Source organism: Notolabrus celidotus, chromosome 13 (assembly GCF_009762535.1).
Source record: "Notolabrus celidotus isolate fNotCel1 chromosome 13, fNotCel1.pri, whole genome shotgun sequence".
Lineage (NCBI taxonomy): Eukaryota > Metazoa > Chordata > Actinopteri > Labriformes > Labridae > Notolabrus > Notolabrus celidotus.
The window spans coordinates 32,673,290-32,688,798 of NC_048284.1; the positions used below are offsets into that span (position 1 = coordinate 32,673,290).

Below are 15,509 nucleotides of genomic sequence, written 5' to 3' on the forward strand. Positions count from 1 at the left end.
CAAACACATTGGCCCACCCACAGCTGGACTCCTGGCGATGTTCAGGAGTCCATTTCATGAAGAAAGCATTCAATTACACACACCTGGAAAAAGGATTAAACAAAAGGAGAAGGGAGTTTGCACAGAAAAACAACCCCCTCCTCGTTGGAGGATGGTCACCTATGGTCTGGTAGAGAGGTTCCTATGCAGTTAATTATCAGATTTGGAAGTTAAACTGTCTCCTTAATGGTTCCTTGGAATGTCCAAAAGGGGAGTAGAATGTTGCACAAGAGGGGCTGCTTTTTGGGACAGCCTGGTCCCTGGTCAACACTCAAAGAGAAGTTTTTCATCATTTAGCTGATAAGGTCTTTTTTGATATTGGGAAACTCTCACATGCTTTGTCCTCGCTACAAGGATATCAGGAGGGCTAGGGTACATCCTTCCTTTCACGATGAGGGCTAAGAGAACATTGGTACAAGAACTGTGGAAGACAAAGAGAGGATGGGATGATCCTATCGAACCAGACTTTCTAGTTGATCAATTCAAGACATGGGAGAGTGTTTGTGTGTGCAAAGCACCCGGCAGTCTCATGAGGACATGGCATTCATCAGTTTAAACACAGGAGTGAACAACTCTGCAGGTGAAGGACAGTTTAATGAATGAGACTCAGACTTTTCTGACAAACTTTCTTATCAATACATTGAAGAAACAAAGAATGAATGAGGCCTGATGTTTTCACAATAGAGATGTTAAGAAGTAAAGTTCAGTTAGACAGTTTTCCATTGAGTCCTGCTCTTTGATAACAGACATTCATGCTAATGTGACAGAAACAATCACATGATCAGCTGAAGTGTGTGTGTGTGTTTGTGTGTGTTTGTGTGTGTGTGTGTGTGTGTGTGTGTGTGTGTGTGTGTGTGTGTGTGTGTGTGTGTGTGTGTGTGTGTGTGTGTTAGTGCAGAGGGTACACTGTTCTTCAGCAGCTGTTTGTGTGTGTAGTGTTCGGTAGAGAGGAGGAGACTCTCCCTGCTACACAGAACACACACACACTGAGGAACCATAATACAACAACCTAAACCCAGGATACAGAGGTTCAGTGAAGGAGGTGCTGAAGGTGTGGAGGTGGATCAGAGAGTCAGAGGAGACTCTGTAGAAGGACAGAGTGCCAGCAGGACAGTCCACATACACTGCTACTCTGTGAGAGACAGAGGACGAGGAGAGAGGGAGGACTGTTCTTATCTTATTGTGACGGACAGAGTAACCTTCATCAGAGCAGATCAGACTCCAGGACTGATCATTAAATCCAAACACACAGTCAGGACTGTCTCCTTTCCTTCCGATTCCTCTGTAACTCACTGATATATGAACCCCTCCTCTCCACTCGACCTCCCAGTAACAGCGACCAGTCAGACCATCTCTACACAGCAGCTGAGGCCTGGAGTCAAATCTGTCTGGATGGTCAGGATATGACTGATCTTCTCCAACATGTGCCACCCTCCTCTTGTCTTCAGACAGTAGGAGCTCTCTGTGTGCCGTGTTTGAGTCCAGAGTGAGTTCACAGACATCTGATGGAGAGACAAAGACACAACACAGCAGCAGTTTATCATCAGACACACCTGAAGGTTTTATTCTTTGTTAGCTGACAGTCTGCTGTTTGGTCCTCATGAGTCAAACTGATTCCACACTTACACTTCTTCACTCCACGTTTTAACCACTTCTCTCCACCATGGTCCACCCTGGAGGAAGAAACACAGTCAGAGTGATGTTCAGTCCAACATGAGTCCTACCTGCTGTTCAACATGAAGAAGTGTTCCTCAGTTTGTCCCTGCGACAGAGAAACAGGCTGAAACTCATCTGAGCCAGCTGTCTCCATCACTCTGTCTCTTTTTCTGACAGTGTTGAGATACTCGGAGAAAAAGAAACATCACTGCAGACCCTGCCCCGATCAGTCTGTCAATCTCATGCTCCCTCCTCCCCTAACTCGTGAACAAGACCCCAAGATACTTAAACTCCTCCGCTTGGGGTAAAGACTCTCCTCCGACCTGGAGAGGGTAAGACACCCTTTCCGACTGAGCACCATGGCCTCAGACTTGGAGGAGCTGATCCTCATCCCTGCTGCTTCACACTCAGCTGCAAACCGTCCCAGTGCGAGCTGGAGGTCACTCCTCAATGATGCCAAAAGGACCACATCATCTGCAAAAAGCAGAGACGGAATCCTTAGGTCACCGAGCTCGAGACCCTCCGCCACTTGGCTGTGCCTAGAAATTCTGTCCATAAAAGTTATGAGCAGAACCAGTGACAAAGGGCAGCCCCCCCACCGGGGATGGATTTGATTTACTGCCGGAAATACAGAGAGTACAGACAATACAGAGATTGAATGGCCCGTAGCAACAGGCCATCCACTCCATATTCCCGGAGCAACCCCAACAGGATATCTCGGGGGACACGGTTGAAGCCTTCTCCAAGTCCATAAAGCACATGTGGACTGGTTGGGCAAACTCCCATGCCCCCTCCAGCACCTTCGTAAGGGTATTGTAAGGGCCATTTCAAGATGTTTGTGTGTGTGTTTGTGTGTAGGACATTAAGTTGTCCACTAGGGGTCTCCCCTGTCCAGTGCACATGCATATTTAGGTAGGAACCTTTCACCAGGTAGCAGGTGTTGCTAGACGGGGAACACAAAAAGTTTTTTGACCGCAACGTGCCGCAACGCCAGGACGCTGGCAAGGTGTAAATGGGAATTAATTACGTTTTATGGTTTTGATGGACACTGTGTTGGATCTTGTATGTTGACACGGTTGGAGAAAGGACGATGAACAATAAAACATTCGTAAATTGCAACCCGAAGACGTCAGGATCTTATTTCCACAAGACACACAAGCAAGAGCGCGTCAACTATATTTAAGCCCGTCTAGGCAGCCCCTCAGTGGCTTTAAGTGTGAGGCTTGGCCGCTATATTCAAGTCAAAAAACTATGTTAAAGGACGCTGGAGGAGCTTCATCACAGCGGCGATATATGTCGGCAGTTTCAGCTGAGTGGACGCTGTAAACGGACATTCAATCACCGGAGTTCAGCTGCTACATCCAGCTACTGCTATCGGCTACAGGACGCCACGGATTGCTTCCAGCTCGGCGGAGAATCAGCACGTTTCTTCCCTCGGATCAAATCCCTTCCACCAGTGTGAGGACAACAGGAGCAGCTCTCCAAACGCCGGCGGAGGATTCGTTCACCAGGATCATTCATGGCGCCCAACGTGAGGTATGTGTAGCGCTACTAGTTATGAATGGCCATTCATGTTGTGTGCACACTGTTCGGGACGTAAATCCAATGCATTGGTTGTTGAAGATAAATGACAATTGACTTGTCGACTTCTTTCGTGGTTCTAAATTATGGATGCGCGTGAAACCGCGGACATGCCCGGAGAGGGTATTGCGCAATCAGCTGATTCGAACATTAACGCGGACAGCGATGATACGCGAAGGGACAAACCAAAACGTGTTGTAAAGTTAACTGCTAAAGCTTATGCCGACAAGTTGGAAAAGGTACAAAATGACAGGAAAGCTAAGCTAAATAAGGCTAGTAATATGAGAAAAAAGATACAAGAGCTTATGCTAAAAAGTGATAAAAAATCAGAGGTGCAAAATGCTCTTGATGAGCTTGTCAATTTATGTGATGAAACAAAAGGTGTTCAATGTTCTTTGATGGGTTTGTTACCTGAAGAAGAAAAAGAAAAACATGACATTTGGTTCAAAGCAAAAATGATTGCAAATGATGAATTAATTTCCGATGTGAAAGTGTGGTTAAAGTGTTCTGAACAACATGTATTTTATGGTAAGGATGAAAATGGTGATGATGAAGTAAAACCAGAGGACAGTGTTTCAAATGTTGCAAGCAAACACACAAGCAAAAAGAGTGCATGCAGTGGAAAATCAAGCACTACGTCATCTGCAAGAGTCAAAGTAGAGGCAGACAGAGCTGCTTTGCTTGCCCGTGTTGAATCTTTGAAGAAGATGCATGCTTTGGAGGAACAACAGCAACAACTACAAAGGCAAAGAGAACACCTTGAGCTGGAAGCTCTGCTAGCAGCATCAACTGCTAAACTAGCAGTTTTTCAGGCCTCTGAAGTTTCAAATGTTTCAAAGGCATCGAATGCACTGAATTCCTATTTGCAAAGGGAGAAAAGGAAGGAAGCGACTGCAAACAAGCTAAATCCCCTGGCAAAGGATTACAACCCTGAAAGCCAGAACAAACTGCAGCAAAGTCAGGATTGGACGTTACCAACAACGTACCCAGCACCAACTGTTACACAGCCTCCTGCTTTCAGTACACAGGCTGTGGAGGAAAGGCAACCCCCTGCGTTCAATGCCCAGTCTATGGAGGAAAATCAGCTGCCTCTTTTCAGTTCGCAGCATGTGGATGAAAGACAACCTGGAGGTATTTTCACCATAATGCAAAGACAAAATGAAATTACAGCAGCTCTTGTCCAACAACAACGATTAATGACATTACCAGCAAGAGACATTCCAGTTTTTGATGGAGATCCTCTACAATATATCTCCTTTAAAAGGGCATTCGAGCAAGGAGTGGAGGAAAAGGTTGGCAGTGCTGATTGTTTGTATTACTTGGAACAGTTCACGAGAGGACAGCCTAGGGAGTTGGTACGTAGCTGCCAACACATGCTACCTGGTCAAGGCTATGATCAAGCAAAAAGGCTGCTACAGGAACACTTTGGCAATGAATATAAAATTGCTACTGCATATATGGAAAAGGCATTGGCTTGGCCCTCAATAAAACCAGAGGATGTGAATGCTCTACAAGCCTTCTCTCTTTTCCTGCGTTCATGTTGCAATGTCATGGAGAAGCTGCAGTACATGCAAGAGTTGAATATGCCAAGCAACATGAGAGCAGTGATGGTTAAGTTGCCATTCAGGATGAGAGAGGGATGGCGAACTGTTGCATATGGCATACTGGAGTCATCTAAATGTAGAGCTTTGTTCAAGGATTTGGTTGCATTCATTGAAAAACATGTAAGAATTCTATCCGATCCTTTATTTGGAGACATTCGAGACCCATCATCTGGAAGTGCTGGTTCAAAGGTTGTCAACAGATTGCAGCCACAGTCAGGAAACAGAGTTACAGGAAACAGCTTTGCCACCACCATTGCTCCTGTGCAGTCAATGGAGAACTTCAGAGACTCAAGGGCATTCTCAGATGCTCATGGTTCTACAAGGTCTAAGTGTAATTGTGTGTGTTGTTATCAAAGTCACTCATTGGAAGACTGCCAGCAGTTCAATAGGAAGAAGCACAGAGACAAAATAAGCTTTCTAAAGGAGAAAGAGCTGTGTTTTGGCTGCTTATGTCCAGGTCACATGAGTCGTGACTGCCATGAGCGCTTGACCTGCAGGAGTTGTGGTCAAAGCCATCCAAGTGTACTTCATATTGACAGAAGAGATGAAGCTAACACAAACACCGAATGTGCTGAAGAGCCAGTAGCATGCAACATCACAGCATCTCATACAGTTTGTGGGCACACAGGGGCCGGAAAAGAGCGCTGTCTTCTTTCTATCCTGCCAGTCCAAGTCAAGTCCGTCAAAGGAGACCGGATAATAGAAACGTATGCCTTTTTGGATCCTGGCAGTACTGCCACTTTCTGTTCGGAGCATCTCATGCAACAGCTCAATCTGACTGGTAGGCAAACCCGCATTCTTCTGCAAACTATGGGACAGGAAAGAGTCGTTCCAGCTCATGAATGTACGGGCTTGGAAGTGTCTGGTTTGGAGACCAACCTCTTTTACAAGCTCCCAGAAGTCCTCACCCAGAAGAAAATGCCAGTGAGTGCAGACAATGTTGTGACCGAAGGAGATCTGGTGAAATGGCAACACCTGTCAAAGGTACGAATCCCCAGCATAAAGGCTAATGTGGACCTGCTGATTGGAAGCAATGCACCCAAGATGTTGGAGCCTTGGGAGGTCATTAATAGCCTTGAGGATGGCCCATTCGCTATAAGGACAGCGCTTGGGTGGGTCATAAATGGACCTTTGCAAGGAAAGGTGAGCAGCTGGGAAACAGAGTGCCATTCAGCAGTTGTCAACAGGATTTCTGTGTCTAGGTTCGAGGAAATGTTGAGTGAGCAGTACAATCATGATTTCAACAAGAGAGATGCAGAGGAGAAAGAGGACATCAACTTCGTGGAAGCTGTGGAAAATTCTGCAATGCTTGAAGATGGTCACTACAGCCTGAAATTGCCCTTTAAGAAGGAAAATGTGGCTATGCCCCACAACTTCTCTGTGGTGAAGCAAAGGGTACATAGGCCTGAAGAGGAATGGCCAGCGAGTGTGGTGGAGTCTGCGATAGGAGCAGATGACCTGGAGGTCAAGAAGGAAGTCATGGTGAATGCTATTGAAGTGGACAGCTCACCTGATGCCACTAGTCGGCTATTGGCCTACTTTTCCGATTGGAGGAAGCTAAAGGTAGCAGTTGCATGGTTCCTTAGAGTGAGAAAGACTCTTGTGGAGATGAGTCACCGGGGGCGTGAGCCAGACGCTTCTGATATCAGCAAACCAAGGCTGGACAAAGTCATGTGGCAGAAGAAGCGGCGTCCAAGAGGACAAAATGTGTCAACGGAGGATCTGTTGGAAGCTGAGGCCATTTTAAATGATCGGCCTATCACGAAGCTGTCAGATGATCCAAATGATCTTGAGCCACTCACTCACAACCATATCCTCATAAAAGGAAAAGCATCATTGCCACTTGGATTGTTTCAACCGCATGACCTGTATGTAAGACGACGATGGAGGCAAGCGCAGTATATCTCTGATCTCTTCTGGAAACGTTGGATAAGAGAATATCTACCCTTGCTGCAGGAAAGGCAAAAATGGAACCAGAAGAGGCGGAATCTGGAACCTGGAGACATTGTCGTCATCATGGATCCCACTGCCCCAAGAGGCTCCTGGCCACTCGGAAGAGTCTTGGAGGCTTTCCATGATAAAAAAGGATTTGTGCGCTCAGTGCGTCTGAAGACAAAGTCTAGTGTCCTTGAAAGGCCTGTGACAAAGCTATGCCTGTTACTTGAAAACAAGAGTTACTAGGTCATTCGATGTATTCTGTGGGTTTTGGAATATGCGACTAAAAATGTGGTAATGCATGTTCCTCATTGTGTCATTTTGGTTATGGCTCCTTACTTTGTAAATATTGGAATTGTTATGCCTGTAAGTCATTACAATTAGGGGCCGGTGTGTAAGGGCCATTTCAAGATGTTTGTGTGTGTGTTTGTGTGTAGGACATTAAGTTGTCCACTAGGGGTCTCCCCTGTCCAGTGCACATGCATATTTAGGTAGGAACCTTTCACCAGGTAGCAGGTGTTGCTAGACGGGGAACACAAAAAGTTTTTTGACCGCAACGTGCCGCAACGCCAGGACGCTGGCAAGGTGTAAATGGGAATTAATTACGTTTTATGGTTTTGATGGACACTGTGTTGGATCTTGTATGTTGACACGGTTGGAGAAAGGACGATGAACAATAAAACATTCGTAAATTGCAACCCGAAGACGTCAGGATCTTATTTCCACAAGACACACAAGCAAGAGCGCGTCAACTATATTTAAGCCCGTCTAGGCAGCCCCTCAGTGGCTTTAAGTGTGAGGCTTGGCCGCTATAGGTATAGAGCTGGTCCAGTGTTCCACAGCCAGGACAAAAACCGCATTGTTCCTCCTGAATCCAAGGTTCAACTAACAGCCAGACTCTCCTCTCCAGCACCCTGGAGTAAACCTTCCCAGGGATGCTGAGGAGTGTGATCCCCTTTAGTTGGAACACACCCTCTGGGAACCACCACCCCTGTCTGCCATTCCAGAGGTACTGTCCCCGATGGCCATGAAATGTTGCAGAGGCGTGTCAACCAGGACAACATCCAGAGCCTTGAGGAACTCGAGGGGGATCTCATCCACCCCCAGGGCCTTGCCGCTTCGGAGTTGTCTAACTGCCTCAGCGACCTCACCCCCAGTGATGAGCGAGCCCACCTCCTAATCCCCCGGCTCCGGTTCCTCCTCGGAATGCATGCTGGTGGAATTGAGGAGATCCTCGAAGTATTCTTTCCACCACCCAACTACAATTTCAGTCAAGGTCAGCAGCTCCCCATCCACACAGTAAACAGTGTGAACCAGGGGCCGCTTCCCCTTCCTAAGCTGTTGGAGAGTTTGCCAGAATTTCTTCAAGGCCGAAAAAGTCTGGTTCCATGGACTCACCAAACTTCTCCCACGCCCAAGTTTTTGCCTCGGTGACCGCCCGGGCCGCGGATCGCTTTGCCTGCCGGTGCCTGTCAGCTGCTTCTGGAGTACCACAAGCCAGCCACGACCTGTAGGACTCCTTCTTCAGCTTGACGGCACCCTTTACCTCTGGTGTCCACCAGCAGGTTTGTGGATTACTGCCACGACTAGTACCAGCAACCTTGCATCCGCAGCTCCGGACAGCTGCCTCGGCAACGGCAATGTTGAACCGGGTTCATTCAGACTCCATGTCCCCCACCACCCTCAGGACGCGGTCAAAGCTCTGCCGGAGGTGGGAGTTGAAAACTGGCCTGACAGGGTCCACTGCTAGAAGTTCCCAGCAAACCCTCACTGTCCGTTTAGGTCTGCCTGGTCTGTCCGGCATCCTCCCCTGCGACCTGATCCAACTCACCACCAGGTGGAGATCGGTTGACAGCTCTGCTCCTCTCTTCACCCGAGTGTCCAGAACATACGGCCGCAGATCAGCTGATACGACTACAAAGTTGATCAATGATGTACGACCTAGGGTGTCCTGGTGCCACGTGCACTTATGAACACCCTTATGTTCTAACATGGTGTTCGTTATGGACAAACTGTGACTAGCACAGAAGTCTAGTAACTGAACACCGCTCAAGTTCAGATCAGGCAAGATGTTCCTCCCAATCACGCCCCTCCAGGTTACGCTGTCATTGCCCACGTGAGCATTGAAGTCCCCCAGTAGGACAATAGATTCCCCAGTAGGTGCGCTGTCCAACACCCATCCAAAAGACTCCAAGAAGGGTGGGTACTCTGCACTGCTGTTTGGTGCTGAAGCACAAACAACAGTCGGGACCTGTTCCCCGACCCAAAGGAGCAGATAGACAACCCTTTGTCCACCGGGGGAAACTCCAACACACTGACAGAGAGCTGGGGAGCTATGAGCAAGCCCACACCTGCCCTCTGCCTCTATCCCGGCGCAACTCCAGCAAAGAAGAGAGTCCAACCCCTCTGGAGAAGGTTGGTTCCAGATCTGTGTGTAGAGGTGAGCCCGACTATATCAAGCCGGTACCTCTCAACCTCCCGCATTAACTCAGGTTCCTTCCCCAACAGAGAGGTGACGTTCCATGTCCCAAAAGCAAGTTTCTGTAACCAGGGATCAGACCAGTAAGAACCTCTCCTTTTGCTGCTGCCCAATCCCCACTGCACCAGACCCCTGTGACTCCCCCTGTGGGTGGTGAGCCCAAGGGAGGATGAACCCAGGTCGCCCATTCGGGCTGGGCCCGACCGGGCCCCATGGGTGAAGGCTTGGCCACCAGGCGCTCGCCTGCGCGCCCCAACCACAGGCCTGGCTCCAGGATGGGGCTCCGGTGGCTCTCCGGACAGGGTGAACTTGTTCCTGTTGTTCATCATCAGAAGTCTGGGGGGCCGTACTTTGTCTGTCCACTCACCTAGGACCTGTTTGCCATGGGAGTCCCTACCAGGGGCAATTGCCACGAAAAACATAGCTCCCAGGATCATTAACGTTAACGTCCTCATTTTTGGTCCATTACATCCCTCAGAGAAGTTCAACTGTTTCAAGTAAAGACACAGACATTACACAGACAATTCACCCTGGTTTACTTCAGAAATATGAGACTGAAAAATGTGTTTTCTCCTCATTTACTCAGTTAACGGGTCTTAAGTCTGTTGATATAAAAACATCATGATCGAGTTGTTTAAAGTGTAAAAATACAACCTTTGCCAGTTCTGATCTGGAGAGTAGAAGAAAGCTACTTTTAAACTGCATGTTTGATTATCAGAAGTCGTATCGATCATTCATGATGCGTTCCAGGGAATCTGGAAATCTAAACTTTGAGAACACAGCGGCTGGTAGAGCTGTTGCTGATGTTGATTTTTAATCTATAGCAGTTTGTGAGCTGCACTTGAACAAAGACATGTCTTTACAGCCAGAAATAAACTGTCATCAGATTACAATCAAAGGGAGTCTGGATGTCACGACAGCGTAGCATGTTTTTCCTGCTTTTGCTCTCCATATTCACTGTTGTTCCCTCAGACACCAAAGCCTTCTTATGATCAGTACTACTCAGACTACAAACAGAAACCAGACCACGTCCCAAACTGAAACTCCAGACCCCTGATTATGGATTCTACATGTTTATGTAGAATCTGTAAATACAGATGATATTCAAAGTTAAAAGTGAACTAGCCTCCCTTGATGTAGATTTTTGTTCCATGTCCCCTCCACTTTCCCTCAAGAACCCCCTGGTGCACCCTAGTGAGCCCGGCGGGATTAGGACCGCCAATTTGATGAACAGCGACACAACTCCAAAAACAACTGGCCTAGAGATGATGTCTGTATATTTCTACATTTGTTCAATAATTATGATGTTCTGACAATAACATCTGCCTTCTTCATGTTCACACAAAATATTAGTGGATGAACAGTCACATGGGAATTTTTCTGTATATAAAATGAACAGCTGACCTGAACAACTGTCAAGAACTAAGTCAACGACTCTAATAACGACCCCATGTGACCACCTTAGCACACCAACCACTGTTGGAAGCTTATGTTTTCTAGCTCCGCCCCCCCAGTCTGTTCAGAAGGGAAGAAGCCTTTCAGAGAAGACTTGAAACATATTCAAGATTTTCTACTGAGTAGTTTATTTTGTATTTGATAGTCTTCTGGTGGTCTTTGTCTGATTCAGGTCCAATCACTCCTCAGAAAATAATGAAACAAAACAGGATCTTTTTTGGGGGATGGGATTTTTCTTTTTCTCTTGCAGTGTTTGAGATCTTGTGGTCTGGTCATACCTCAGTGTATCCAGTCTGCAGAGTGGATCCTCCAGTCCAGCAGACAGCAGCTCCACTCCTGATTCTCCTGGATGACTGTAGCTCAGATCCAGCTCTTTCAGGTGGGAGGGGTTGGACCTCAGAGCTGAGGCCAGAAAAGCACAGCCTCTCTCTGTGATCAGACATCTTGACAGTCTGGTGTTAGAAAAGGAATCATGCAATAAGCAAAGTGTAAAGGTTTTGACAGTTTTCATGTAAAACAAATATTAAACAGAACAGTTTCCAGTTCCCTGACCTTTTCTTACTGATAATTTGAGGAAACTAAGAGTCACGTGGAGCTTTGTGTTTTTACATAATTTACATTCAATAGGTTATTGTTACTGACAGTGTAAGATTTTAATTTAAGCTTTATACTGACCTGAGAGTTTCCAGGTAACAATGTGGACTCTTCAGTCTGACAGACAGGTGCTCCAGTCCAGAATCCTGCAGGTCATTGTTACTCAGGTCCAGCTCTCTCAGACTGGAGGACTGTGAGCTGAGGACTGAGGACAGAGAAGTACAGCTTCTCTCTGACAGGTTACATCCAGTAAACCTTAAAAGACGTGCACATTTGATAAATCTAATTTTTTTATTAATTAAAAGCCATGCATGTTTTTTTTTAAGTTCAATGCATAACTTATTTTTTGTTGTAATTCTCTGAAATTGTCTTATTAATCAGACAGTCTCAATAAATGACTGACTGCTTATGTTGTCTTTCCAACCTATCCTTTCTGATAATCCTGGTTCAGACCCCAATGACTTCAATAACCTCCGCCCCATTTCTTCTTCCCTTTCATTTCCAAAATTCTAGAAAAAAACGTTGCCTCTAAACTCCACTCCCATCTCACCAGTAACAACCTCTATGAACAATTCCAGTCGGGTTTCCGTCCTCGCCACAGCACAGAAACAGCCCTCATCAAGATCACTAACGACCTCCTCATGGTTTAATCTCCGTCCTCATCCTCCTCGATCTGAGTGTGGCCTTCGACACCATTTCTCACCCCATCCTCCTGAATAGACTCTCCTCCATAGGCATCACTAACACCCCCCTGCACTGGTTTCACTCCTACCTCACAGGCCGCACTCAGTTCATCCAACTCAAATCCTTCACTTCTCAACCCTCCCCTGTCACTTCAGGTGTGCCCCAGGGCTCTGTCCTTGGGCCCCTCCTCTTCATTACCTACCTTCTCCCACTCTGCAATATCTTCCGCAAATTTGGCATCCACTTCAACTGCTTCGCGGATGACACCCAGCTCTACCTATCCAGTAAACCCGACTCCGCTCTCCCACCCTCCTCCCTCACCCTCTGCCTCTCTGAGATCAAGTCCTGGTTCACCTCCAACTTCCTTCAACTTAACAGCATTGAAACAGAACTCCTCTTCATTGGTACTTAATCCACCCTATCCAAAGCAGACAGTTTCCCCCTCACCATAGGCAGTTCAACAGTGTCCCCCCACATTGTCACCTCCTCTCGCTCCCTCAGGTCTTCCTCCTCCCTCCACCTCCCTCAGGTCTTCCTACTCCCTCAACCTCTCTGTGCCCTCTGCCAATCTCAGCACCATGGGGAGCAGAGCTTTCAGTTGCTCGGCTCCCCAACTCTGGAACTCACTCCCACCAGACATCCGAAACTCTGACTCACTACCCCTGTTCAAATCTAGACTCAAAACCCATCTGTTTCAAACTGCATTCTCTGTCTAATTTAACTGCCTCATTTTAACATTGTTTTGTTTATTGTGTTTTAATCTTTCTGTAAAGTGACCTTGAGTGTTGAGAAAGGCGCTTTTAAATAAAAATGTATTATTATTATTATTATTATTATTATTAATATTTGAGGAATCTAAGATTCAAGTTGAGCATTGTCTTTTATTGTCACGTATGTTCAATGGCTTATTGTCTATGACAGTGAAAGGTTTCAATTTCAGCTTTACACTGACCTGAGAGTTTCCAGCTTACAAAGTGGATCCTCCAGTCCAGTAATCAGCAGCTCCAGTCCTGAGTCTCCTGGATTATTGTAGCTCAGGTCCAGCACCCTTAGGTGGGAGGGGTTGGACCTCAGAGCTGAGGTCAGAGAAGCACAGCCTCGCTCTGTGATCAGACATCTTGACAGTCTGGTATTAGAAAAGGAAGCGTGAAAAAAGAAAAGTGTAAAGATTTTGACCATTTTTGTGTAAAAGAAAAAGAAAAAAGAAGCAGAAACTTGACCTTGCAGTTTTCCAGTTTCCTGACCTTCCCTTACTTGTACATTGAAGAAACTAAGAGTCATGTGGAGCTTTGTGTTTTGATGTGACTTACAATTACTGGGTCTTCCTCTCTAACAGGGTAAAATTTTAATTTTAGCCTTATACTGACCTGAGAGTTTCCAGTTTACAATGTGGACACTTCAATCCGGCAGACAGCTGCTCCAGTCCTGAATCCTGCAGGTCGTTGTTACTCAGGTCCAGCTCTTTCAGACTGGAGGACTGTGAGCTGAGGACTGAGGCCAGAGAAGCACAGCTTCTCTCTGACAGGTTACATCCACTCAGCCTGAAGAAGAATTAGTGATTAGCACAGACACAGTGTGTCATCTGTCATGAACAACATGTTTTTAATGTTTCATGTATCCACCTACAGAGCTTTGTTGGAGGCTTTGATCACTTGCAGCAGCCTCAGAAGAGCCTCCTCTGAAGCAGAGTATTTCTTCAGGTCAAACACGTGCAGATCTTTCTCTGAAGACAGTAAGATGAAGACCAGAGCTGACCACTGAGCAGGAGACAGTTTCTCTGTGGAGAGACGTCCTGATCTCAGGGACTGTTGGATCTCCTCCACTAGAGAATGATCATTCAGTTCATTCAGACAGTGGAACAGGTTGATGCTTCTCTCTGCAGACAGATCCTCACTGATCTTCTTCTTGATGTACTGGACTGTTTTCTGATTGGTCTGTGAGCTACTTCCTGTCTGTGTCAGCAGATCTCTCAGGAGAGTTTGATTGGTCTTCAGTGAAAGGCCCAGGAGGAAGCGCAGGAACAAGTCCAGGTGTCCGTTTGGACTCTTTAAGGCCTGGTCCACAGCACGCTGATGGAGACGGTTCAGTTTAGGTCTGTCTCTAAAGATTTTAGAGATAGGGGACGTTGGTTGTTCTTCTTCCATCAGGTTGAGTCCAGACTTGGTGAAGGTCAGATGGACATGAAGAGCAGCCAGAAACTCCTGAATGCTCAGGTGGACGAAGCAGAACACCATGTCCTGGTACAGTCCTCTCTCCTCTCTGAAGATCTGTGTGAACACTCCTGAGTACACTGAGGCTTCCTTGATCTTAATGCCACACTCTGTCAGGTCGGACTCATAGAAGATCAGGTTTCCTTTCTGCAGCTGATCAAAAGCCAGTTTTCCCAGAGACTGGATCATCTCCCTGCTCTCTGGACTCCAGAGTGGATCAGTCTCAGTTCCTCCATAGTACTTGATGCTCTTCAGTTTGGACTGGACCACCAGGAAGTAGATGTACATCTCAGTCAGGGTCCTGGGCAGCTCTCCTCCCTCTCTGGTCTTCAGCACATCCTCCAGAACTGTAGCAGTGATCCAGCAGAAGACCGGGATGTGGCACATGATGTGGAGGCTTCGGGATGTCTTGATGTGGGAGGTGATTCTGCTGGCCTGCTCCTGGTCTCTAAACCTCTTCCTGAAGTACTCCACCTTCTGAGGGTCAGTGAACCCTCTGACCTCTGTCACCATGTCAACACACTCAGGAGGGATCTGATTGGCTGCTGCAGGTCGTGTGGTGATCCAGAGACGAGCAGAGGGGAGCAGGTTCCCATTGATGAGGTTTGTCAGCAGCACATCCACTGAGGTGGACTCTGTAGCATCAGTCAGGATCTGATTGTTGTGGAAGTCCAGAGGAAGTCGACACTCATCCAGACCGTCAAAGATGAACACAACCTGGAACTCTTCAAACCTGCAGAGTCCTGCTTCTCTGGTCTGAGTAAAGAAGTGATGAACAAGTTCCACCAAGCTGAACTTTCTCTCTCTCAGCACATTCAGCTCTCTGAAAGTGAAGGGGAATGTGAACTGGATGTCCTGGTGGTCTTTGTCTTCAGCCCAGTCCAGAGTGAACTTCTGTGTTAAGACTGTTTTCCCGATGCCAGCCACTCCCTTTGTCAGCACTGCTCTGATTGGTTGATCTCTTCCAGGTGAGCCTTTAAAGATGTCTTCTTGTCTGATGGTGGTCTCTGCTCTGTGTGGTGTCCTGGATGCTGCTTCAATCTGTCTGACCTCATGTTCATCATTGACCTCTCCAGTCCCTCCCTCTGTGATGTAGAGCTCTGTGTAGATCTGGTTCAGAAGGGTTGGGTTTCCTGCTTTAGTGATCCCCTCAAACACACACTGGAACTTCTCCTTCAGGTGAGACTTCAGTTTACGTCTGCACTCTGGAGCAACAGTTCCTGAAAGAACCAAAGAGAAATGCTATGAATGATCTGAAGCTACAATCAGTCT

The 15,509-nt window shown here is 47.0% G+C and overlaps 1 protein-coding gene across 1 annotated transcript in view; it reads right to left on the reverse strand.

Moving 5' to 3' along the window:
* Positions 1–996: 996 nt before the first annotated feature.
* The window catches only part of LOC117824123 (NACHT, LRR and PYD domains-containing protein 12-like), a 114,955-nt gene continuing 100,442 nt past the window's right edge, over positions 997–15,509 (reverse strand). Inside the window, exons 7-13 of the mRNA XM_034699517.1 lie at positions 13,654–15,457; positions 13,395–13,568; positions 12,980–13,153; positions 11,425–11,598; positions 11,028–11,201; positions 1,666–1,712; positions 997–1,541 (exon numbers count right to left, since the gene is read on the reverse strand). Coding sequence (XP_034555408.1) covers positions 1,006–1,541; positions 1,666–1,712; positions 11,028–11,201; positions 11,425–11,598; positions 12,980–13,153; positions 13,395–13,568; positions 13,654–15,457 — 3,083 coding nt within the window. The 3' untranslated portion in view covers positions 997–1,005. The remainder of the gene's footprint in view (positions 1,542–1,665; positions 1,713–11,027; positions 11,202–11,424; positions 11,599–12,979; positions 13,154–13,394; positions 13,569–13,653; positions 15,458–15,509) is intronic.